The sequence below is a fragment of the Misgurnus anguillicaudatus genome, chromosome 2 (assembly GCF_027580225.2).
Source record: "Misgurnus anguillicaudatus chromosome 2, ASM2758022v2, whole genome shotgun sequence".
Lineage (NCBI taxonomy): Eukaryota > Metazoa > Chordata > Actinopteri > Cypriniformes > Cobitidae > Misgurnus > Misgurnus anguillicaudatus.
Genome location: NC_073338.2, coordinates 23,852,168 through 23,876,740, shown reverse-complemented (window position 1 = coordinate 23,876,740; position 24,573 = coordinate 23,852,168). Strand labels below are relative to the sequence as shown.

Sequence of the window (24,573 nt, the reverse complement as noted above, 5' to 3'; positions counted from 1 at the left end):
ACCTAACCCAAATCAAAATATATAGTTTCTGTTACCAGAGCAAAGTAATGAAAGAAAATATACAATTTGGTCAATTTAATTGGAAACTATTTCAATAAAAAATGTGCGCAGGCGCAGTTTCAACTTTTAACTTAAAAACACGAAACGAAATTAAACTTACGAACTTTTCGAAGTTACCCAGTCTGTTTGTTCTGGTGGTCTCTGGATCAAATATCAATGTTTGTTAGAAGCTTCGTGTCATAGAAAGGCACTGGTGTGTTGTTGTATGAATGACATGACCATGTCATTTCCTCCCCATTGAGACTCGCTGAGTCCTTTCACCGATATTATTAGCATCTGGGTCAGTCATTATTGTAGTCTATACCAGAACAAAACGAACGAGGGGGAGACGGAGACAGAGCATTTCCTCTACTTGCTTTTCTGAATATTGATCTGAAATACATTAATATAGATGTTGGAACGGCAAACAGGACTCTGTATCACAAATGCATTAGAATCACGCATAATAGTCAGGAAGAGTGGCTTTTATCAGCTAAAAAGACTGTAAAGAGGCACAGTGAGAATCCGTCAACCACTGCAATAAAAGAGCCACTTTACGTCACAGATATTTGTGAATTTAAACTTGGATAACAGACAAAGTAACAAAAACAAAACTGAAACTTTCTATTTTATGTGCTCACAGAGCGTTACCTCTATTGTGCACGAGTCGGTTATGCCTGACCTCAGACTGACAAAGACAAACTTTCACGAAACAATAACGAGAAAGGATTTCGTGGCGCCAAGTCCCCAACCTTTACTTGAACACTCTTTTCACTTTTCAACTTCCTTTCGTCGTGCTCTTTTTCATCCAATATGCATACGCACAATATTTTACCCCTCAAAAAAAAAATCCATATCTTAAAAAGATTCTGGGGAAAACAAACGCGAGGAGTAAATTAAACAATATTTTAGTTTCAAAGACTACTATTTCTTTAAGACAAACTTTATAACAACAACACTTGTTATGACAGATAAATTCAAAGCGACAAACGTTAAGCTTTGACAAAAGCCAAATATATAAAACATATAGAATGAAAAAAAATGTCCACAGTTGTCCAAAACCGTATACATTTGACACAACATTTATTTTTCATTTATTTGTCGTATAATCAGCATGTCTTACAAAAATAATCACCCATTTTTAAAAGTCTAGTAAAAAAACTACACCTTAACTTTAAACTAAACATTGCAATGTTTATAGAAGTTATTACAATTTTACAAGTGTAAATACTTGTAATTCTTTAATAATTAATTTTAAATAATTGCAAAAAAAGTATTATGATTCAACAATTTTTAAATTAAATGTTAATTTATTGTGGGTTGTACAAACAGAAAATAGTATTTCATCAAGTTACGCAGTTTTACTTTCTGGTTTTCCTATAGTGAAACTTAAACTGTAATAACTTCAAATAAGCAATTTGCTCTTCGAAAATTATAAATGAATGTAAATCCTGCGGCTTGTTTAAAATTGACCTCTTTAACCATGATGTTATCAACAATTAGTAAGACAAGCCGTGTCTTTCAATTGATCGGTGATTGACGGTTTGGAAAAGTCCATAGGAAAGACGTGTGTTATAGAAACCTACTTGTGTTCTGGGTTGACCAGTCTAGATAGACCATTGTCCAAAGAGTTTCGTTCAGACAATTTTCATGTTCATTGCAAATGACCTTGTTATTTTGCATTACAAGCAAATATGCCTCTAAAGATATCATCTAAAAAAAGATAAAAGTTTATTTTCGGCAAAATATCTAAAGCCGCTTTATTGGAAGAGGGGGATATATGGCTATATAACTATAGCCTATGTATTACAAATTGTATTTGTCGATTAAAGTATTTTATGAAAAGCATATGATGTAGGTCTACACCTGTTGCAAGTTGTTTATTCAAAAGGCCGTAACAGCTGTCTGTTTCCGCGTCCTGCCATGCTATAACATCCGAAGTTAGCAAAATAAGAACTGACTATGCCTTAAAATATGCTCGAAAAAAGCACACGTCACACTTTATTATGACAGACCTAAACCCAGATTAGTCATACAGATGTTGCTACATTTTTTTCTACATTTAGCAATCAGTTTTCTGAAACAAAATGATTTAAGTTTCAAACTATTAATAGTCAGACTATTCAAGGTTGATTTGGCACTTGTTGCTGAGAATTAGAGTTTTGAAAAAACATGTCAAGACGAGATATTTTACTACTAAGAAAGTGGCATAATAAACACATTTAAAAGCTAACCGGATAACCTGATTGATAAACCAATGATGGTGATATAAATAATGCGTGTCACAGTTCATACTCCGCAATCAAAAATAGGAAATGGTCAGTAACCTTTATCCTCATCCCTTGAGTCCCTCAAGGATTTTTTTCTATTTCTTCAGTTTGTTTTGTAAGGGCAACAGGAAGCTGGGAGATCCCGTGTGACCCCAGTATTGTTATAGGCCCGATATCACATCCATTGACTGGGTCACATCTGTGCTGATCTGAGCTCTATGATCTGTGAGCTGGCAAAAGCCCTTGCGCGCATTCACAGATCCTTTCAGCTTCTGTGCGCGACCTTTTGTGAAAGAGAAAAGCAGAAATTAAACTTAAGAAAAATTAAATAAAAAAATCTTAACACATCTAACTTTAAAGTAAGATGTCTAAAGCAAATTTTTACTTTAAATGAAGTTCATGAGCAATAATTTAACTTTGAAGAAGTTTTTGAAGACCATACGCAGCATTTATACTTTCTTGAAAATACAGAGGACACAGTAAAGGGAACTAGAATACATTGCCCATTCTTTACTAGTAAAAAAAAACTAGTAAAAACTAGTTTTGTTGGTTGGTGTTAACGTATATCACGATAAGCTTATCAAATTAAAAACGTCAATCCTTAAGAATTTATTTGAGAAAGACAAGTGTGACATGATGTGATGAAACAATTAAAAAGTTTTACGTGAGACATATGTGAATCCCCCTTCAATGTGTTTATTAATAAACATCGCTCTCGTGTTAAATTAAATTAGAATAATAAAAACACCCCATAGCCTACTAAACTAATACACACTTAAATAATAAAATTTTCACTGAATGGTGTCATTTTAGTTCAAACAAATCATCAAGCCCACATCAATAAATTAGTTAGAATTCCACCGTTCTGAACTGATCACCCTTTAACGTTTTCGTTTTATAAAGCTACATTTTATCAAGCTGTCTTTTGACTTTATATGCCATCGTGAATATGGTGGAATTTGCTTTAAAACGAGTAGCAGGTCTTTGACTTTGCATTCAAGAATTGGAGACCAGGCGTGATAAGATTTGACTGCAATAACAACTAATAATAACACTCATAACATTTCTGGGTTAATGCAGAAATCACAACATGTCAATGAGTTAAACGACAGGCCTACTGTTCAAAAAGCATATTCATGTATAATTGTCAACAGCACCAAAATACACATATGACATAAAAGCAACGATTTTTAAATTAAGGTAAATATTTTATTTTATTTTAAATTAGATTTAAATTAGTCCTTGTGTATAGATTCTATGACCAGATGCCCAGTTTCATACAAACCATACCCAGCGCTGTCTCAAACATTTTTAACGCCGGCCTTTAACGTATTGTAAATTTAGTTAAATATCTAAAATTAACTTGAATGTTTTACTTTTACATATTGATAGTATACTTAACATTATTCTAAATGGCCTGTTATTATGGCTTAAGGAAACTGAGTACCACATTAAGTTTTAAGGAAAGCAGCATTCACCGATCACGTAGGCTATTCAAAAGTCAAAATGTAAATCTAAAATAGCCTACATGCATACTTAAACACGTTGGGCTTTTTTATTACTACGTACATCTAGAAAAGCATAGCAAAAGTAATTATATATTTTTTGTTGTCGTAAGGGCCAAGGGTTAAACCAACAGCAAACTGAAATCGCACCTCAAACATTCAGATAACACGTCACAAGAAGTCACAAACAACTTCTGCTGATGCACAATTTTACCAAAAAACGTAAAATTTCAGCACTCCGTTTTATTTATATATTTATAAATGTGTTAGATGATATATTTCTAAATATATATACGTTACCACGTAATTTTCTTGCATAATGGTATTGTTATGAACATTAAACGACGCATTAGTAGATACATAAGTTTATCTAAACTTACGGTCCTTAATTAAAGCTGAAGGTCCCTCAGTAAGGTGGAAACAGTTGAAAACGAAATATTAACTTTATTTGTCCATGAGTTTCCTGTAACGAAAATGTGAGCACAAGTTATATTAGCTCTGCTAACGCTCTGCTACTAAATGACACAATATGGGCTATGCGTGGCTTTTTAGTTTGCTCAGTCGACTTGCACTAAGACCCAAACCTGTACTGAAACTTTTCAACGAGTTAACTTCTATGTGATCGTTTTGTTTTATTTTGGCGCTCCAGGACATCATGTACGGTCCAAGGACCACGTCTGGTTTGCTTCGTTGGTTCCTTTTAGAACAGAAGGCCATACACCACCTACTTCTGTTTAGGACTACTGAAATGAATTGCTCTGCGACGATACGTGATGACTCTTAGCAAGCATTTTTCTGTCCAAAAGTGAAAGAAAGTAATTTTTTAACGAATTTAAAGTTAAAGTGTTAACACTATGCACAGCAAAATTACTAGTGTTAAATGTTCACTGATGTTGTTTATGGGTACCACGAGACCTGATACCTAGCCTATATATAGCCTAGACCAGCAGTGAACATTTAACACCGGTGATTTTGCTGTTGCAAACACATTGACCAGCATCACTACTGTTTAATAACACTAAACATATCACGACTGATGGGGAATTGGAATAGGAGCCTTACATTTAAATCGATAGCGGTTTGTTATATAACGATATTATTATTAACACAACATCCTATCCAAAAGATGAAATTTAAAATAAAACCGAACTGCTTAAAAAAATTATTCCAATATTTGATGAGTTAAAGTGCGTGCGAAAATCACGCCTTAATTTATATATATATATATATATATATATATATATATATATATATATATATATATATATATATATATATATATATATATATATATATATATATATTAATGCTAGCGATATATGTAAAAAAACTTTACTGAAAACAGTGAAGAATATATTGTAAATTGATGTGTCTACGAATTTGGGCAGAGTGTGACCCAAGACTGATTTGAAAATGGAACACACCCCTCCCCCAAAGCGATTAATAAACGCTATTTCACCATCATGTTTTAAAAGACAGCAAATTAAAAATGACATATAGGCAAAAAAATGAATTAGTCAAATAATTTAGTTGCTCTGTTAAGAGAGGTTAATTTGTGAAAATATTGGGATGCTGAACACTTTTAGCTACAGAGTAGGCTATAGCTTTAAATATTGAAAATAAGGCGAGGTGGGGTGCTGTCATTTACTCCAGAGTCATTGGGTCATGTGATAAAATTTCGCTCTGTTGATTGGCCAAAGGCACGTGTCTAGGATACCGGACTACGACGTCACTAGGGGACTCGTATTAAAAATAAGAACAAAAATCCGTAGTGAAAGTATTCCAGAGCCAGTTTGCACTCCTTATTTACTAGAGCAGGTCGGTAGCTTTGCTACTGGTGAATATTTGCAAGCGTGTTAAAGTAGACATAAAAACAATTACAAGGCTCACACTGTGGAATTAATTTGTATAATTATGTTTTTTCTTTCTGCGTGGCGCTTTCGTCGTTAACCAACAAAAGAAAAATGATTTTTTGTTTACTGTTTTCATAGTGTTTCACTTTTCTGGAAAGGACGGTATATAAGGAAATATACTACAAAAGCTGGAACTCAACCCTACGTGTGTGTGAGAGAAAGAAGGGTTAAAAAAACATTTGGAGAGTTTCACTATGGAAGAAAATGATCACAGCAACAGAGATGTGGAGCGTCAAGATTCCGGCGATGAGTCCAATAGGGCTATTTTACCCCTGTTACAGGCTCCTGGAAACATACTGCCGCACAGAATAACCAACTTTTACATCGACAACATTTTGAGACCAGACTTTGGCCGCAGAAAAGAAGGACCCAGGCGTGATGAAATTAACATAGTTGAGAGAGAGAATCGTTGCCCTTCGGGTCCCGGTTTAGGGCAGGTGGAAGCTCCAGTGTCAGGGGAAGGATCCTCGAGTCCTCACACAGTAAGCGCCTCTAAAAAAACTGATATAACCACAGACGCACCTTTGAATGCCCGTGCAGAGACTGGAGATCAGTGCTTAAGCTCAGATTCGGATTGCTCGCAAAGTAACGGTGTGTCGGCGAACAAGCAAATGCTGTGGCCAGCCTGGGTATACTGCACACGATATTCCGACAGGCCATCATCAGGTATGAATATCATTCTTTATAGTTATTTTTAAGAACTCATAGGCCAATATTATGTGATAAATTCTCGCACGCCTTTAGGATAAAATAAAGAATACTCGTTGGTGAAATTTCCAATGATAAAAGTGACACAAAAATAAATCAAATGCTCTTTATGAATGTGAAATGGCCCGCCAAGAGTCAGGGAGCCTTTTGTGACCTTATCGGTCGTTTTTAAAAACCATATAAATAACTAAAGAAAAAAATCCAATATTTAAAAACATTCTTCAACATTAGATTTGTAATTTTTACAGGCGGAAAAGGTTAAGTAGTAATGGCTTCATTATATTACCACTGTTATAGTATGTATTATTTTATAAGCACAATTTATTTATTTATTTATTTATATTTTTATTATTAATTTTAAACAGGCATATAGTAAGATAATATGTAATCGGGTTACCGTAGAACATCCTTAATAATACAAAATGCTAGTTTCATATGCAATACGGCCCTCCATTAACATTCGACTTGAAATTTCATAAGTTGTTTGAAAAAAGGCAAATTGATGAAATATTAACATTTTAAGGCTGGTCGTTAAGTATTTTTGCCTTTATTTCCAACCAAAAGAAGTGATAGTTTTGCGCCATTGTTGCTTCGACGTCTTTGTTGATAAAATAATTTGCATATTTTTGACAATGGAGTTGGGCACACCATGGAAGCTAAATGCTAAATTTGATCTTTTCAAAAGTAGCTTTTGAAATATATGTTATCCACACAGAAAACGCCATTAGATGAAATTAATCTTCGGATAATTTTAGACATTAAGAGAATGCGAATTAGTAATATATTGCAGATGAATTAGTTACAACTGAAGTTCAAAAGGCGCACAAAGTAGCAACGCAAGTTTCTGTTACGTTGAAACTTGTAATATTAATATGTTCTTAAATAAACTGGTTCATAAATCTTAAACAATTTTAACATGCAATCTGTGGAAGTATTAAGTCAAAACTTTTTAGACAATTCAATACATTGTCTCATAAAGGGGTAAAAATTTGGACAGGCCATATTCACTTTAAAAGTATATAAGAAGCTTGCTATTGTGTTAGGTACGTTTAATGTTTGCCAAAATGTATTTTTCGATCGCAAAAGCAGACTAAAATAACATAAAAGCAGTCGCAGCATGAGCATACGCAATCGAAAAAAGGTTAAGCTAAATAAAATATGAAGAAATAGGGTGCGAGCAAGGGTTCATCTCATAGGCTACAGATATGTCAGCAGTTAGCCCCACGGAACCATGGGTAGATTTGGTTACTATATAAGACAAGAAAATAAAAATAAAATGAGCTGGACCACTGGCGTTAACATCAGGTGTTACAGTTATAACAAGTTTATTAAAAACAGTCTCTATAAATGTAGTTCCTATGGTAACACAGATGGGAAAGCCTCTTTCACCCCTCCCTTTTAGCAGTCACCCCCACCCCCACCAACTCCACTAAATCAAGCATGCATCATGGTTCCATAGTCAAAACTAAAGCAGACGATCAGAAACATTTCATGTTAATAATTCATTTTTCCAGTTTATTTCGTTAGTATTATTATTATTATTATTATTATTATTATTATTATAGATATAAACATTTAGTCTAATTAAAAGCTCAATTCAGCTTGTGTCATAAGCATATCGTAACCCTTCTTCTTGTATTCTCAAATATAGGACCAAGATCTCGCAAACCAAAGAAGAAAAATCCAAGTAAAGACGACAAGCGGCCAAGAACAGCTTTCACAGCCGAGCAACTTCAGAGACTCAAGACTGAATTTCAGAATAACCGGTACCTGACAGAGCAAAGGAGGCAGGCTTTGGCCCAGGAACTTGGCCTTAACGAGTCTCAAATCAAAATCTGGTTTCAGAACAAAAGAGCAAAGATTAAAAAAGCTTCGGGAAATAAAAACACACTTGCATTACACCTGATGGCACAGGGACTCTACAATCACGCCACATCAGGAAAGGAGGACAAATCCGACAGCGATTAACATGAAAAGAGGACATCTAAAATGCAATAATTTAAAAAGGGCCAGTGTACAAAATACCAGCATTAAACGGATGAAACTTTATGTGTGACATGTGACTTTGCAATATTATATGTATATATTCTTTATGTGTACGGTGGTGTAAAACTTTTTAATTAATATCACTGCTGTACACTGACACTTCAGAGAGTCTGCGAGGAAAAGGACGCTTCTTTATTTAAAAAGCGATTTGATTGAAACTTGACGTTGAGCCACATGTGACCGGTTTAATCCATGCTGAAGTCCAAAGATTTTACTGCTGCATTCAGGCAACTGTGATTTAAATAATAAATAGTCAAATGTTTTATCATATTTCAATGTTTGTTTATTTCCAAGCCTTATGTTATTACTCTGGATGAACGTTTGACTTGAATTTTGTTACGGAGACATGGTATTTAAGAAGACAACATTAATTATATCATGCTTAAAATAATTCAGTATATTGTATTTAAAGATGGTCTATGAAAACATTATTCGTCAATGATGATACACATATAGATACAAATGTCTTAACATTTTCAGAAATTAGACATCTGAATACATATGGCAGTAAACCCTCGAATTACAAATATCCAGTTGTAATGCAAACACATGACCTTATTTGTTGTCGGATGAACTTAGCTGGGAATGTACAATAAAATGTTAATCTTTTTCAAACAGATTTCTGGCAAAGTTTTTACGAAAGCATTTGATGTTTTTTTTTGGTGTTATGCTTTTATTTATTTTCGTGCCTTGTTTCTTATTATTTTGAGTGTGGATTCATATTTTTTATTTAATTGAAGAAACAGTACAATGTTGACGTTTATATGACAATTTGAGATTTTGCACCAGTGGATATTAAGAAACGCTTTCGAATAGCAGTTTTGTCCACTTTCTCTTCATTTAAAACATCGAAATTTATATATTATGTTAACAAAGGAGCCTTATTACCACCAGCACCAAGAAATACTGCAATAAGATTTTGTAAATAAACGTTTTGAAGTATGTGAACTTAATTAAATGGATAAAAATAAATACATTTCAAATATAGGCTACTTTTTCCGCAAGAGCATGCACGTGGGGCGAGCTTGAATAAGTTTTTACTGTCACATTTCAAAACAAAGACGCATATGAAAAAGTACAGAAGTTAACTTTATTTTCTGATTATATAAGTCACTGGTTTGGCATTACACAGATGTACATTTCTATAACGTTTACTTGTGTAACGGATTCAGATGAGAACTGGAAGACAAGAAAATAAAGATTTATTGTACCATTGTGGAGGGTTGACAAATGTTTTGTTGGTTTTTAAATAGAGGAAGGTAATGTCTGCATGGGAGCTGAAATCCAATTTTTTTTATCTGAAGCAGGATTTGTTTTTCAACACTGGATTCAAATTTAGCTGCTTAAGAAGGCGGGGCATAAAGTTTTGTGGAGATTGGCATTAAAAAATATAAACAATTTAAAATAGGCTAAGTAAAAACAGCCGTAGATGTGCAGCAATGAGAAAAAAATAATACATTTAAAACATGCTTAAAACATACGAATATCCAAAATTTAACTGACTCATTGTTATAAGTATAATGGCACAAACGTTTGAGCATGACAAGTTGAAGGGTACGTGCTCTTAAACTTTCTAGCACCAGCTCGATCCCAATCAGGGAGTCTTGAATGTGAGAAAAAAAACACCTGAATAATAAATTTTGGTCACTATAGATCATTATGGGATATGTTACCCACCTGGTCCGCTCCAAAAATATATCCTGGGATCTGGTTATACATAAATAAACAAGACTTTCGTCAAAACTCAGACTTAGTCCAACTATCAACACTTGGGGGAGTCAAATGCTGCTTTTAAATGCAAGTTCAGTCAGAATGTTAAGAATTAAGACGGCAACAAACAATTCAATGAAACTGAAATACACTGATGGCGGTCAGTTATTTCTAACTCAGTTTAAAGTTTTGTCTATTATTATAATATAATCAAGTTTTTAAGAGCATTTACAGTTAAGCACTTTTCCACCAGTTTAACGTGTTTGGTAGTTATTCAAAGAGTAGCCTACATAAGCAATTAAATCCATAAATCAGTGCAATATTAAACGTAATATAACATTCATGATTCATTTCATATAACAAATATTAAGGTAGTTTTGGTGTTTGTAAATAATGCTCTGATGTATTTACACAGTGGGCATAACCTATGGGCACTGGTAATGCTCAACAACAAACCAGAAAAACCTAACACATTCTTAAGTGTTACCTGATGCCGCGAAAACATTTCTAGAGAAGTCGCATTAGTGAATAGAACCAACACAAAAGGCGAACTATCTCTGAGAACCATTCCCAGCATTGACCTGTTCCTCAATGCCACAGAGTCTCATCTGCATTTCTATTCTTGCCAGGCTTGTATGTGGAAGTAACGCCCAACGGCCACTGACTCGATGAGTTTTCACCAGGAAGAGAAAGGCAGTTGCTGCTCAGACGCACAGCTAGGCTTCTGAATAAAGTCTGTGGCCGGGAGACCCCGTTGAAGGTCAAAGCCTCCTGTCACAGCTGCAGGTGGCTCATTTCTTTTCATCCACATTTCATCACCTCCTTCAACACAGATCTTCAAGGCACCTCATTAATTGCTCTCACTATTTTGAAACTTATTTTGAAATGAAAGTGTCTGATATAGTTCTTGAAACATTCAGTTCTGTGAAGCAAAGTGGTTTCATTTTTGCAACATGATCTAACAAAGTTCCGTGAGATAGTCAGGGAATTTTTTGCAAATTTTTCCGTGTCACCCTCACCGATCCCCGCACCCTCCGTGGCCGTGCCACGGACCGTCCCCCTCGTGGCACTGTGACGGATTGGCCACTCAACTGCTTTTTCCTATTTTCAAACCATTGTCGCTTCGGTTTAGGGTTAGATTTGGTGTTTGCGTTAGTACGTAACTTTAAGTATTGGTTTATACTATTTTTTCTGATTTATTATTTTATATTTTCTAAACTTTAAACAATTGTCGCCTGGCCTTGGGGTTAGAGTTGGGTTTAGACTAGGATGTCATTTTATGAAAACAGTTAAGTAACCAATCCGTGAGAATGCCACGGAAAAAGACAGTCCGTGGCAGGGCCACGGAAAAATGCGGAGATCCGTAAGAATGCCACGGAAAAATGAGCAAAAAATTCAGTGACCATAAAACTTAACACATTCCTTCCATAAGCGGTTTCATCCAAGAGATTAAAAAATAAAAGGTGCTTTACGATGCTATAGAAGAACATTTTCTGTTTAAATGGTTTTTCAAAGCACCTGTAATATCTGAAGAACCTTTACGTTTCACAAAAGATTATAAAAATGTATAAAATACATGTTTTTTTTGAAGAACCAAAAAAGGTTCTTCTATGGCATCACTGAAGACCCTTTCAAGAACCTTTATTTTTAAAGAGTGTAGGCTACTGCCAACCTTTAGGGTTCGCAAATGTTCGAAGATTTAAAATCCATACAACAAACTAGAGTTAACTCTAAAGACCAGCAACTTCAATTCTTCAGTGTTTCAACTTACCTCATAAATGCACATTCATATTTTCTTCTCCCTAAAGAGGTCTTACCAAATTCTGAATGGCTAGGGTTCCTAAGGCCAGTCACTCTAAAAAAGAAAATACACATCAGAGCAGTGTTGATCTCCCTTGTCTGCGTATCACAGAAAGGCCCATCTTGTCCCCTTTCCAACTGAGTCATTTATCTATAGTTTTTGAATGCTTCCTAGTCAAACTTGAATATGCAATGAAGAGCTGGGCTTTGTGGCGGAAATATAATTAAGGCACTGAAAGATGTAGAGGGTGAAGAATGGGGATGACATCAGGCCAATTTCACACTTGGCACTCGGATGGCCAAGCCAAAGCCAGGCTCTTGCCACGCAACAAAGATCAAAGCGCACTGCCAGTTCAGAAAAAGCAAAAAAGGATTTAAGTATGCTAATCTCCAGGACAAATATATTTTAATCTTGTTAGAATACAAGTTAACGCCACAGCTCAGCAGTTGAACTTTATAGTGAATTTAAGAAAGAGATCAAATTTCACTTATATATATTTTTGAATGTCCATACCTTATGGTCCATTTTGACTAACTTCACAAAATGGCAACGAAAGCATTACTTTCATTGGGAATGTTGCCACTTAGTGAAGTAAAGCTATGGTGTTTGTTGCAATCAAATCAAGCATTTGCCATGCATGGGAAATTAATGCTTAGCTGTCCAGTTCACTTTGTTTTAAGTCCTATCCAACAAAACAGTGGTAACACTTGATGTGTAACGTACTTAAGCTCAAAGCACAAACACAGTGTAAACACAATAGAAATAAGCTTCTTTCTAAGGCTACAACCAACTTTCCAAACAAGTGGCTTCCTGCAACCTGAAAAGAAAGTTTGGAGGCTGGGGGGTGTTGGGGTTACTTAAATACACACAGGATTTTACTTCAATATATAAACACAAAAGGAAGAAAGTGCCTAAAAATCTTGGGAAAACAGCAATTTGGTTGTTATAGCATTTCACACGGCAATGATAATAATAATTCACTTTATAGCAAGTTTTTATTTTACCCCAGAAATTAAGCTTTAAGATCACGTGTCAAAATTGCTATATCTAGAAAACAGCCAAGCAGTATATGTCCCATATGAAACTACATGACAAAATCAAAATTTTTTCCACTGCACACAGGGAACAGACTTGTGTTAAACAACCCAACAATATCAAGGAAAGCAGTGAGCATTGTCACTTTCCTCTTCGGCGATTTGGCTGACACCCATATCGTCCCACTTGCCAAGCTAAGCAATCATGGCGTCTCCTGCTCTTTACTCTCCCAAAACAGGACCTGCCCCCGTGCTGCTGCCACACTGGCGCATGCGTAGTTCTGCATGAAGGGAGCTGTGAGGGAAGGGTGCGAAAGACATGCCATCATGCTTACCCAGCGGCCATGTTCAAAAAGCCGACTTATACAGACATGGGACATCAGAACAAAACAAGCAGACTGTGCTGTGAAATGATTTGGGATGATAAAACCTGTCTTGACTACTTTGCTTCTAACTGGCCTGCTAACATTTCTTAACAGTTCTGAACAATGAAAAACATGCCATGTATGAAAAGATGCATTTAACAACCATATTGATAAACTTCATATATTTTTATTTTTATGTGTTATTTATAAATTGAAATTAAAAAGAGTTTATTTTTGAATTAAACCATGTTACATTTAATGCGAACAATGTACATAAAAGGTAGTTTAGAAATTTTCTGTAGGTATTTACACAGAATTCATATAATACATACAATTGCTAAACTATGTCCAAGGGTTCAATATACAATTATCAATAAAAAAGAAAAAAAGGGTTTTCAAATCTCATCAGTGAAAACCTCTTTGGTCAATTTATATTTTGTTTTGCTAACCTGCTAAATCATAATTGCATGAAAAAACAGCAGTGAGAAAATGTAAGGTCTCGATTTTCTGGGTTTTTGGCGTTCTTCAGCGTAGGTCAATAATAAACTAAAGTTCACTGTGCTGGAAAACAGAGCTCTTACAGTGACCTGATATAAAACAAAACAAAAGAAAAAGAAACAAAATTATTTAAGCATTACATATTTAATTAAGCCTCAAATTATCATTTTAATTATTTAAAAATCACAAATATTTTTCTGGTTGTTTTTTTGAGAATTTAAAAGTATTAAAAACAAACAACCAATGTTTGTGACCTACTGTAGCCTAACCTAACCTACATAAGACACTTAACCCTAACAAAAGCACTCAAGAACAACATGCCTTTTAAAGTTCACAGCTAACAAAAAAATCAATGCACAATCTTTTTAAACTATATCATGCATTTGTATTAGTTATGTTGTATAATTGCAAATTCCCCTAAACAAATGTAAACACTGCATTAAATGTTAAAAAAATTAATGATAATTATTAGTCTTTTGCTAGAAAAATGTCATTAAGGTGTAATGTATTATATTGGTATTATGGTGTAATGTAATTTACATGTTAATATTTCTATATGCTTTCTTTTTCCATTTTTTGCCAACAACAATAGTGTTGCTTTAGTTAGTCAAATATTTTAATTACTAAGTAAATTGTCTACAATAATTTATGCATATCTTGAGGGTTAACATAAAAAAACATAATTGGATCACTTGAAATTCTAGCTATAACACTATAAAATACATCCAGTCCCCTTTATATCTTTATTCTTGTAATAATCATTTGGCTTTTATTAAATATTACAGTTCATACTCTCAGTGTTATAAGCATAAACTGCGATGCTTTAAGCATTGAGAAAGCATAAAATGCATATTAAGATGTTACATTGGTAGTAAAATATATTTTATTCATTTATTTTATATTTATCTCATACATCAGTACATGCAAATGTATTATATTAGATTCCTGCATAAACATACTTATTTAACAACCTTGTAAATTAAAGGATGTGCGTTACACCAGCATGTAAATATATACCTGATAGTTCATTGCACAGCGTCTTAGCCACATGATCTGACTCAGTGGCGAAGAGAGAGAGGATATCATCTTCCAGTTCTTCTACGATGCTTTCACACTGCAAATCCCATTTTGAAAATATAGTTAAAAAAAACAATGTCAGGTTGACAGAAAAAGCTAAAGTAGTGGCCATTAAAAAGTCAAAATTTAAACAGTAACAGGCAGCCGCCACCTTTAGTGCTGTACTGTTGGGAGATCTGCCATCTTGGATGGTCTACGAGGCAACTTACTGGCATCTAGCCATTTCACTGATTGGGCATGTAAAATAAATATTACATATGAAAAATAAATAAATATAAATAGTGTTAAGTCAGATGAGAACACTTATATGTACACTACTTTTAGCTTTTGAAGTGTTATAATTTAGTGCAAATATAAAGCAACGGGCTTATCTGAAAACAAACAGTAACACAATTTCTCTAAACTTATATTAGGGGCAAATTATACTGGGATGTAGGAAAGAAGCTCGATGTTGATGATTCAGAGGTTGTGCAAATAAAGCATGTAACAATTCCTAAACTTTTGAATCAAAGTTGTGTTTCATTTAATTGAATTCATGATCATTTAAAATTCATTTACTTAACTCTCAGATAGCAGAAAAAAAATTATAAGCATTTACACTGCACATATTTTTGACATGAAATAAGCAAAAATGTATTACAAATTATTAAAACTTTTTTTAACACTATCCACCTCAGTTTTCCGTCTTCATTTATTCTGAAATTAAAATCAACTCTGTAAAAAAATGAACTGAATTGCTACTCACAAGCAAATTTCAAAGCCGTGGAACCCTCTGGTCCATCAAACTTAAAATTTTTAAAATCCGGAAAATTCCCGCCATCATTGTCTCTGGGTGCAAACCTCTTGTAGCTCTTTTCTTTAGAGACAGGGTCTTCATAGAGAGCATAATCACTCATGCTGTTACAAACTCCTTCCAGCAGTTCTGTCAAGTGAGTCTCTGACCTAACAAGAGGAACCTATCGAAAAAATAAAACAAGAAAATATTAAAGAATGACTAATTGACAAAGTTATCAAATCGACCCTTTTCCATTTCTTAATAGCAGGGCGGCAAGGTCACTTAGATGACTTTTTCCTTCCTTTCCTATCTATACACATCCCCTGTGCCACAAGACTGACTTTTAACCTGCACCTCCAAAGTTAGAAAAGTAGATCCCCTTGCCTTGGCAACAGAACAAAAACACACTGTGGTGTCTAGACAGGTCAAGGTGCACCCTGCTCCCGCCCCTATGGCCTTCCCCGGAAGGAGAAAGGGGAAAGGGTGACGGGGGCGGAGTGAGTGAAAGAGCTGGAGAGCGGGGGGTAACCGGTGGGGAGGGGAGTTGTCAACAGCAGCCAAGTGCAGGGTAAACAGTAGAGTCCCATCCTTTGGTTCTCTCGGGGAGCTCATCTCCTCCACCCTCCAATGATCAAAGCAGGAAGTTTTCCTTGTCAGGCCGGTCAAAAGAGGTGGTGGGGTTGGTCAGGGGGTTATTGGAAAGAGGACAGGTTGCAGATGAGCTGGATTTTCCTTGCGATGTAGATATATCCCTGACCCCATTGTCCCCTTTCAGACACAGTATGGACCCTTCCGGTCTCACTGATTACATTATGAGGGCGTCTCTACCCCCTCCTCTATCGTGAGCCTTGGTGACATAAAGAAGCTTCCGTGGCTCACTGCCATCTGGTCACAAATAACATAAAAGGTCCCATGGAAGGACAGCAACCTAGCCACACATCCCCCATCTTTTTTAATTAAAAAAACTGAATGCACTCAGATGGACCAAAAGATAAGACAATGCATGATCAAAAATCTGTGAACTAAGAACTGCCTCTCTATCTATGCAGGATAAGGAAATATTGTTCACCGGGCCAAATAAACCCTTTCAGTATTAAACATTTAACATATAATGAAATCTGCTTTTTGTGCTTTCACAAAAATTGGAATATCATACTTTTAATCTTCACCGATTGAAGCTTTAAATTCAACTCATTAAACTTCAAGGTACTTCAGCCATCTGAAAACAACAGGAGAGGATCTGTCTTGTACAAAAGTCAAAAAAGCAATCACATCTCCCCACTGGATCTAACAGAAAGGATGGGTGCATCCTCTGCCGACTCCTTATCATGCAATCCTGAAAATGGTGGGGAATTAAAATCCTCCCCGTAACAGTCTGAAGGGTTTGAATAGAAGCTGTCAATAAAGAATTTCTCTAGGAATAAAGAAGGGGGGTCCGGGCGGCCCAGCCAGAGAAAAGGCTTCTCAGGGATGCCATCCTTCACTGAATTCCTATTGGAAAGCCAGGCATCATTGTGATGTTGGGACACAGGCATTTCATTTTCATTTTGCCTCCCTAAACTTTGCAAAACTGCTTAAACACATGCTAAGATTCTGTAATAGATTTATTTTAAAAGGTTTATTCATGTTGGTTTATATACACACAAGAAACATGTTAAAAATGCTAAAAAAAAGACAATGATGCTGTTAAAACACTGCAGATGTTCACCTGCGGCTTCTGTGAAAGTGAACAAAGTATGAAAAGAGAAACAGCTTTGGGGAGATTTATTTAGCATTTATTTTAAAGCGAAGCCGATCACAGGGAACAGTGTAGTGCCGAGTCACGATTAGTCGCAACTAATCGTTTGCAAAATAAAAGTTTTTGTATACATAATATATGTGTGTGTACTGTGTATAATAATTATGTATAAATACACACACAGACACGCATGTATTTAATTAAGAAATATTTGCATGTGTATATACATGTTTATATTTATATATAAAATATAAATAGAAATATTTATTATATTAATATTTTTTTTCTTAAAATTCTACATGTATGTGTGTGTGTTTATATATACATAATTATTATACACAGTACACACACAAATATTATGTAAACAAAAACTTTTATTCTGCAAACGATTAGTCGCGACTAATCGTGAGGCAGCACTAGAACAGTGAGCGAGTTCTGCTACACTGCTTCTGTTTCGCCTCCTTAAGATTGAAGAAAAGCTGTTTATTTATTTATTTTCATGATTAATTCTTAAGGTGGTCGTGCAAAATGTATAAATATATACGACAGACATCATATAAGCATAATCTTTACAGTCAGCTGTCACACTTTCTGGAGTTGTAACACATTTGTGATTAACTACATTTCTTTACAATGCTCAAAATCTGAAATGAGGAGGATGATAAAAGAGTACTTGATTTGACAACCAAATTCATGATTTGTTGTAGCTTCGTGAGTCGTTGTAAGAAATGTAATATGTAATTAAAAAACACCTTTCTGACTTCACCCCAATGAGCTGATAAATGACTAAAATGAGGCAAAACCAGATGTACTGTGTGCATCAAACAAACATTAAGTACTTCATTAATCAACTGTTTCATCTGCAGTGATGTGAGACACAACAGATTTTTCAGGTATTGTTAAAAAACAGACAAAAATCTGCTATTTTTTACCTAGATAGTGTATGTAATACAGGCTTCAGTCCCGTATGCAATTAGCTGAGCGCGTTACTGATGGTACATTTCTCATCAAAAAGGTTGACAAACATATTTAACCCACAGTTAAAACAGTCTGAGAAAGGAGGGGAAAAGTCAGACCTGAACAAACACTTATTAGGCAACAGTTACAATCAAAAGGGGATTAACCCCTAATCAATAGTGGAGTCAGGCACCTAATGACAGTCCCTGGATACCAAGGGTCAGGGCTTTGAGTTCATTTGGGCTGACCTTTACACATTGACACCACTTGCTGAAAAGGAAACGGTGAAAATGGCTTCCTTTACTCAAGCAAACAGTACAAGTTGCAAACACCAGGAAATATTAAACAGGTAACTACAGTAAATAAGCAACAACAAAACAAACAAACAAACCAAAAAAAGCATTCTAAGCAAACCATTACATCTGTAAAATGCATTTTTAATTGTACAATTAATCAATATGCAAGTTGTGACATCAGGAGTTACCGACATTACAATCTCCTTATCTTTCAATGTTACTGGCTTAAACAAAACATTTAAACATGATATACAAGGACTTTCCCTGTTTTTAAGTATCTGCTAAATAGCACAAAACTATTATCTAAAAGATGAACATTTCTGTTATGAGGTTGGTAACATTAAACATCACAAAAGTAAACAACTATTATTAATTTGCATTTTAAGGAAGTGTGAAAAGTTGCTTTCATTGTAAATTGAAAAAGATAATGATTGTATAACAATTGAACGATACCTTTTTATCAGTAAGACTTCCATCTGGGTTGAGTCTGAATCCACCAACATGAATTGTCTTTTTTGGATCAGTTTGACTGATTGAATAGTTCAATTCATCTGCAATTGCCAAGCAGGCTAGAAAACAAAAACACACACAATAATGGAAAAAAAAGTACAAATTAGCAAATAAAAAGCAGCCTTTACTAATATCAAAGTGGATCTCATTTATTAAAATCTATCAGATATCAAAATATTTTTACCTGCAAACTCATCAAAATTGGGGGAGAAAAAGCATGGATGTTGACATCATTGGTGTTTGTAATATTAGAGGCAGTTTCAACAAATATACAGGCCTTTTCATTCTATGCATGTTTGTACTGAAATCATTTAAATGCAAATAATATTTCAAGCTACTTTTTAACTGGATACAAAATTACAATATAAGGTATTACAGACTATTGCTAATAAGTACCACAGCGCTAGCTTTGCTTCTGTTAAAAACATTAGTTTGGTGTCTAGTGCTTAGTCATGCTTGCTATATTTCCATGGCAACTGCCAAGCCTGGGCGGAGCTAAAACTAGGCTTTATCTGAGCCAAGCTTTTCACACCCCTTAAATTTCCAAAAAGGCTTGGTCTCATCTCTAGTTTTCAAAAGTTTTATTTTGCCTTTTATTAATGTTATTCTATATTAGAAACCAACATAAGTGTCATTTTAGAAAACATATTTAAGTCCTGCAGTAAGAACCAAATGAAACACACTTGTGAATTGTATATATTATTTGAGTAAGAAATCAAATCAATTCAGATAAATGATAGCCAATTCAAGTTTGGTGGGATGTTGGGCTTTCAAAAGATTTGTCAAGATAATCCATATAAAATTTGTAGCTGGAATATTTGCTCATTTTTGTTTAAAAGATAATTTACTTAAGGCTTTATCAACAGTCATCTAAAGAACATAATTTTTATACCAAAACTTTTTATTTTTATTGTACACTATTGTTCTAAGAAGCTAACAAGTGACAAGATAATACCCAACACTGATGTTGCAGATCTTAATATACGTCGTTTTTTACTGTAAGTTGTGGCAAACAGAGTCGTACTGCTATTAGATTGAATCAAGATTAGTATAATAATGATTTTAACGTTTTGATTAAAGTTAACCTTCTAAGACCTGGTGTGTTCACATACATGGACACCACATTATTTGTTGTTTGCACCATATTACTTAATTCTGTGTAACCTGAAACAGTTATACAAAATGTGGACAATTACACTGTTTCATGTGCAAAGAAAAATATTTGGGTTAAAAATATTAAAATTATTAAATAAATTATATTTATTGGGTCTTCCTAACCCCAAATAGCTGGAAGAAATATAAAATGCAAGCCAAACCAAAGCTTGGGTCTAAAGTAAGCAGTAGCCCGAATCTTTGTTTTGACAGTTAATTTAACATTAACTGTCTATAAAATGAAATTAATAGTATTCAGATTTTGATTACTTCAATCTTATATTTACTACACAGAGCGCACACTAGAGTTTATGATCATATTAAAGTGAGTTCATCAATGAAACTGCTAGTTAACTTTTAACAATTTTTTCATTTTTTCCCCTTTTTAACAAAATAAAGGTGAACATAATAATAAATCCATATTTACATAAAATAATTTGACGCAGAGGTAAATATAATAACACCTCCGATTAGATTCTTTCAATATTGTTGTTTGAAAAGTATATCTTTGAGATTGACACAGGAACAAATGAGAAAATTATGTATCAACCTTTGTAAAACTAAATTCATACTAAGCTAAAGTGTCAGATGAGATGATAAAAAAAAAGTCAAGTTCAATGCTTCATGTACAATTTCAAAGAGAAAACACATTTCTCTCAAAAGCAGATGCTACTCTTTGGTAACTCCCCATTACTGCTTTGAACAATATAAAATTGACAGCATTGATCGCTTAGTTGTCAGTTTACCTCCTTAAAATTCTGTTCAGCCTATTTACTCCACTGTAAACTGAAGATTTATTTATATATACTTTACTTACTTTTTTATAAACTTAATTAAAAAATATTTCCTTATAATTTCACAATTATTTTAAAGACACTACTTCGAAAAAGAACATGTTTGCATTTTAAGCCATCTATTTATCGAATCAATTGTCATACAAATGATTTCTAACAAATCAGCATTTACTGTGCATGGTTCCCTTCATCTGCCTAGCTCTAATGTCATTTCAGCAATTTGAATTGACTACACAGAGACCCCAAAAATATATTAACCATTACAAATTGTGCAGCACTTGACTTTGTATTATGACATTTCAACAATTCTTTGAAATGTGTGAATTATTTGGGTTGGAAGATCAAGATGCAATATTTGGGATAAATATTTGGATTGAATATTGCATTCAGAATAAGGAGCATGTAAATCACAGTCCCTTTATATCCCTTTATAAAAACAGCTACTAACAGTTCCAGGCTAAGGTTTCACTAGAAAGTAATGAACAAATAACTGAGAAATGGCTACACTGTTTTTAATATAGGTAAGAGATTGATTGATTGTGAAAACAGCTTAAACTCATTACTGATCCATCATGCTGTATAATTTATGAGGATTTTTATGTCCATAAAACTGAAGATATATGATAGGGGAAATCTAAAGTAAAGACATGGATTTGAAACCACACATACAAGCTCCATAAAGGTCAGTACTGCCCATCTACTGTAGGTACAAACACTGATACCAAATGGTAAAGTGAGCATTAAGTGTGTCATTAAGGTTATCTAAAAAACAATTTAAACACCACTTGTCACATTGTGCTTGTTATTTAGTGAAATAATACTGAAACCATAATGTAATACTGTTTAAATGCTTCTTTTTTTAAATCAAGGTTCAAAAAGCTTTGTTGTCATTTCAACCATATATAGCTGATTCAATAGACCCCTTCACGGTTCACGTCACAGGCTGTTCCCACTGCGCATGTCGGGGTCAGAAAAGTCATTACAGCAGATTCAGTTGCGTATTATTCGGTATCGTCAAAAATGCCTACTTACGTCGAGGGCTGTGAAAATCGCACCAGGTCTTCCGTTAAGTTTTCGCGAGTCATGCAGAATCTCAAAAACAAAAAAATACAACATCTGCGTCTGCAAGCAATTAACGTGCAGACTGGGACAATGCAAAGATCAAAGAAGCTTGTGTTTGTAATGCTCACTTCATTTGAGGTAAGTCATCATTTTTCAGCACTGTTAGATTAAATTATAAAGCCTAAATGGTATGAACAGTTCGACCCCGTGCTGCGCGCGCACCCGATAGTCATTTAATGTTTACAAACCTTGAAGGGGTCTATACACAGTGAAATGAAACAGACCATTAAAAAACAGTAGCATTACAAAACAGAGTAAAGTGATGGGAAGTATTTACAGTAATAACAGTAATTTAGACTATTTTCATGAAAATGAATGCAAATCATAATATTAAAAATATTGTGCAACTTCAGCTGATGGTATCAGACAAGGGATTACATAACCCTGTAGTAGGCCTTTATCATCAATCCTTATTTAAAACTGAATACATGCAATTTAATTTACTATAAAATCAAGCAACACCAAACATTTATTGGTGACAGCAACAATATTGTATTATACCATCTTAAACATTAAGATTAAATGTATTAATTAATATTAACAAATACAACCTTACTGTAAAGTGTTTCCTTTAATATGTATTATATGTATGAAAGGATCAAGAGTTTAACTAGATGACCTATCAACAAATGAGTAAATAATATGACTAAACACATAAAAAAATGAGTTGGGAACTAACACCTTCAAGTAAAATCCAGTAACTGTAAATTACTGTTAAGGAAGTTGATTGTATAACAACAATTTGATATTAAGTAACAACAAAATTCGTATTTTATCGATTTGAAAATCAAATACACAAAAACTCAGAGAACCTCACTGTCATTTTTAAATGTACAGAGAACCATGTTTAAAAGCTGCAAAACACTAGTCACTTTCATAATATACTTAATAAACAAAACTTGTTTAGCACAAAGGTAATACATCAGCATTTCTTCCATAGATAACCTGCAAAATCATACCTGAACAGTAGAGCAATTCATCTTTCTTTGACTGAGTTGTCTTGGGCAAAATGAACACTGCCATAAGAAAAAGGCCAGCTTGTTTAATCAATGGTGACATTTTGGTCTCCTCCTGAATGAAAACATATGGGTGAAAAAAATCTCATATTTGAATATCTTATGTAATATATCACTATAACTCGCATTAAAATACATTGTAATATAATACATAGTCTAGTTCAAGTAAGACGTCGTTAGAGCAAATACTTATGTTTACACCTGGTGGTTTGACTTTCTAAGTCCAGTCAGCTAAACTTTTTGAATGATAAAGCTGTGAATGAACTGGCGCCCCCACTTGATCTCGACCCCTCATTTTTTTAGTCATCATTTCTGTTTATCATAGGCCTACCTGTCTAACTGCAATGTGTCCTTATTCTCTCTCCATTCATCACTAATGACATAAAGATCCTAACACCAAAACACTGGCGAGATTGTTCTCAACACTCATAGTAGATGCACTTCGTTTACTCTACTGCTAATGCTACCTGAATAGCACTGTGTGCAAACTCGTGGACACATACGTAAGTTTTCCACCTGCTGCACGTGTGAGATATAATAAACGGTTATTTTTCCCGTAGTGCCGCTTATAACAATAAGAAACCATCGATATTTAGAATTAGAAGGGTATTTTGGGACCAAACTGTAGTCCTACTTTTAATTTAATTAACATATCTTGTACAGTCAATAAGGTGTTTACTGCCTTACCTGAGAGACGACACGTGAGAACAACAACAAGAGAGGTGAGGCACGGTTTAAAGTTTTCGTTGCTTACAAACTAACGTTACCAAGACGAAGCAGACTTGAAGTTCGATACCAGGTCGTTTACACAAAATTCCCCAGTATCCTTTTGAAAATGTATTACACAACCTCTATTAATACAAAAGAAACAACTGTACGTGCCGGTCTGTCGTGCTGCCACGACCAGCAACCTTGCTGGCCACACTGTGAATTGACAGGTGCAGCATCCAATGAAACACAAGAGTTCCGACGGTTATCCAATGAGAACAACGAATGCCTAGACGTCAAATACCCGGATGTGTCTCCAGACAACACTACACGCAGCTCAAGCAAGCACTGGCATTCATCATAGTACATGCGGAGGAATGTTGAATTGTTAATATTGTTCCACATAAATGATTGAATGAATCAATAAATACATACATACACGATACGATAATCGTTTAAATTGTAAAATGACACTTCCAGGTAAAATAAATAAATAAATCAATAGTTTTGGTTCTGTCGAATAATAGATCCAAGAATCC

General features: G+C 34.4%; 2 protein-coding genes across 5 annotated transcripts; one reads left to right on the top strand and one right to left on the bottom strand.

Annotated features, from left to right (window-relative positions):
* Positions 1–1,417: 1,417 nt before the first annotated feature.
* On the bottom strand, positions 1,418–24,263 carry cnpy1 (canopy FGF signaling regulator 1). Of its 4 annotated transcripts, XR_012372884.1 has the most exons (8): positions 24,014–24,262; positions 23,270–23,381; positions 19,186–19,301; positions 15,713–15,922; positions 15,118–15,193; positions 14,907–15,003; positions 11,963–12,046; positions 1,418–2,592 (listed from the first exon to the last, which is right to left on the bottom strand). XR_012372884.1 is itself a non-coding variant. In XM_073875122.1 (6 exons), exons 2-6 carry the CDS (start codon positions 23,367–23,369, stop codon positions 13,938–13,940), a joined length of 564 nt encoding a protein of 187 aa, XP_073731223.1. In that variant the 5' UTR covers positions 23,370–23,381; positions 24,014–24,263; the 3' UTR covers positions 12,969–13,937. The 4 variants fall into 4 exon arrangements, 1 of the variants encoding a protein (XP_073731223.1); XR_012372882.1 differs by lacking the exons at positions 1,418–2,592; positions 11,963–12,046 and adding an exon at positions 12,969–13,978; XR_012372883.1 differs by lacking the exons at positions 1,418–2,592; positions 11,963–12,046 and adding an exon at positions 12,969–13,978 and having other exon boundaries at positions 23,270–23,385; positions 24,020–24,262.
* en2b (engrailed homeobox 2b) lies at positions 5,549–9,166 on the top strand. Its single transcript, XM_055202037.2, has 2 exons — positions 5,549–6,393; positions 8,087–9,166. The coding sequence occupies exons 1-2, from the start codon at positions 5,922–5,924 to the stop codon at positions 8,401–8,403; spliced, it is 789 nt and encodes a 262-aa protein (XP_055058012.1). The 5' UTR covers positions 5,549–5,921; the 3' UTR covers positions 8,404–9,166.
* Positions 24,264–24,573: the final 310 nt, after the last annotated feature.

Excerpts from the sequence above, each read along its gene's own strand:
- en2b (XM_055202037.2), top strand. The coding sequence starts at position 5,922 with ATGGAAGAAAATGATCACAGCAACAGAGATGTGGAGCGTCAAGATTCC. Across the intron at positions 6,394-8,086 it reads TTCCGACAGGCCATCATCAG|GACCAAGATCTCGCAAACCA; the intron begins GTATGAATATCA and ends TCTCAAATATAG.
- cnpy1 (XM_073875122.1), bottom strand. The coding sequence starts at position 23,369 with ATGTCACCATTGATTAAACAAGCTGGCCTTTTTCTTATGGCAGTGTTC. Across the intron at positions 19,302-23,269 it reads TGAATTGCTCTACTGTTCAG|CCTGCTTGGCAATTGCAGAT; the intron begins GTATGATTTTGC and ends TTTGTTTTCTAG. Across the intron at positions 15,923-19,185 it reads GAAGTCTTACTGATAAAAAG|GTTCCTCTTGTTAGGTCAGA; the intron begins GTATCGTTCAAT and ends TTTTTTCGATAG.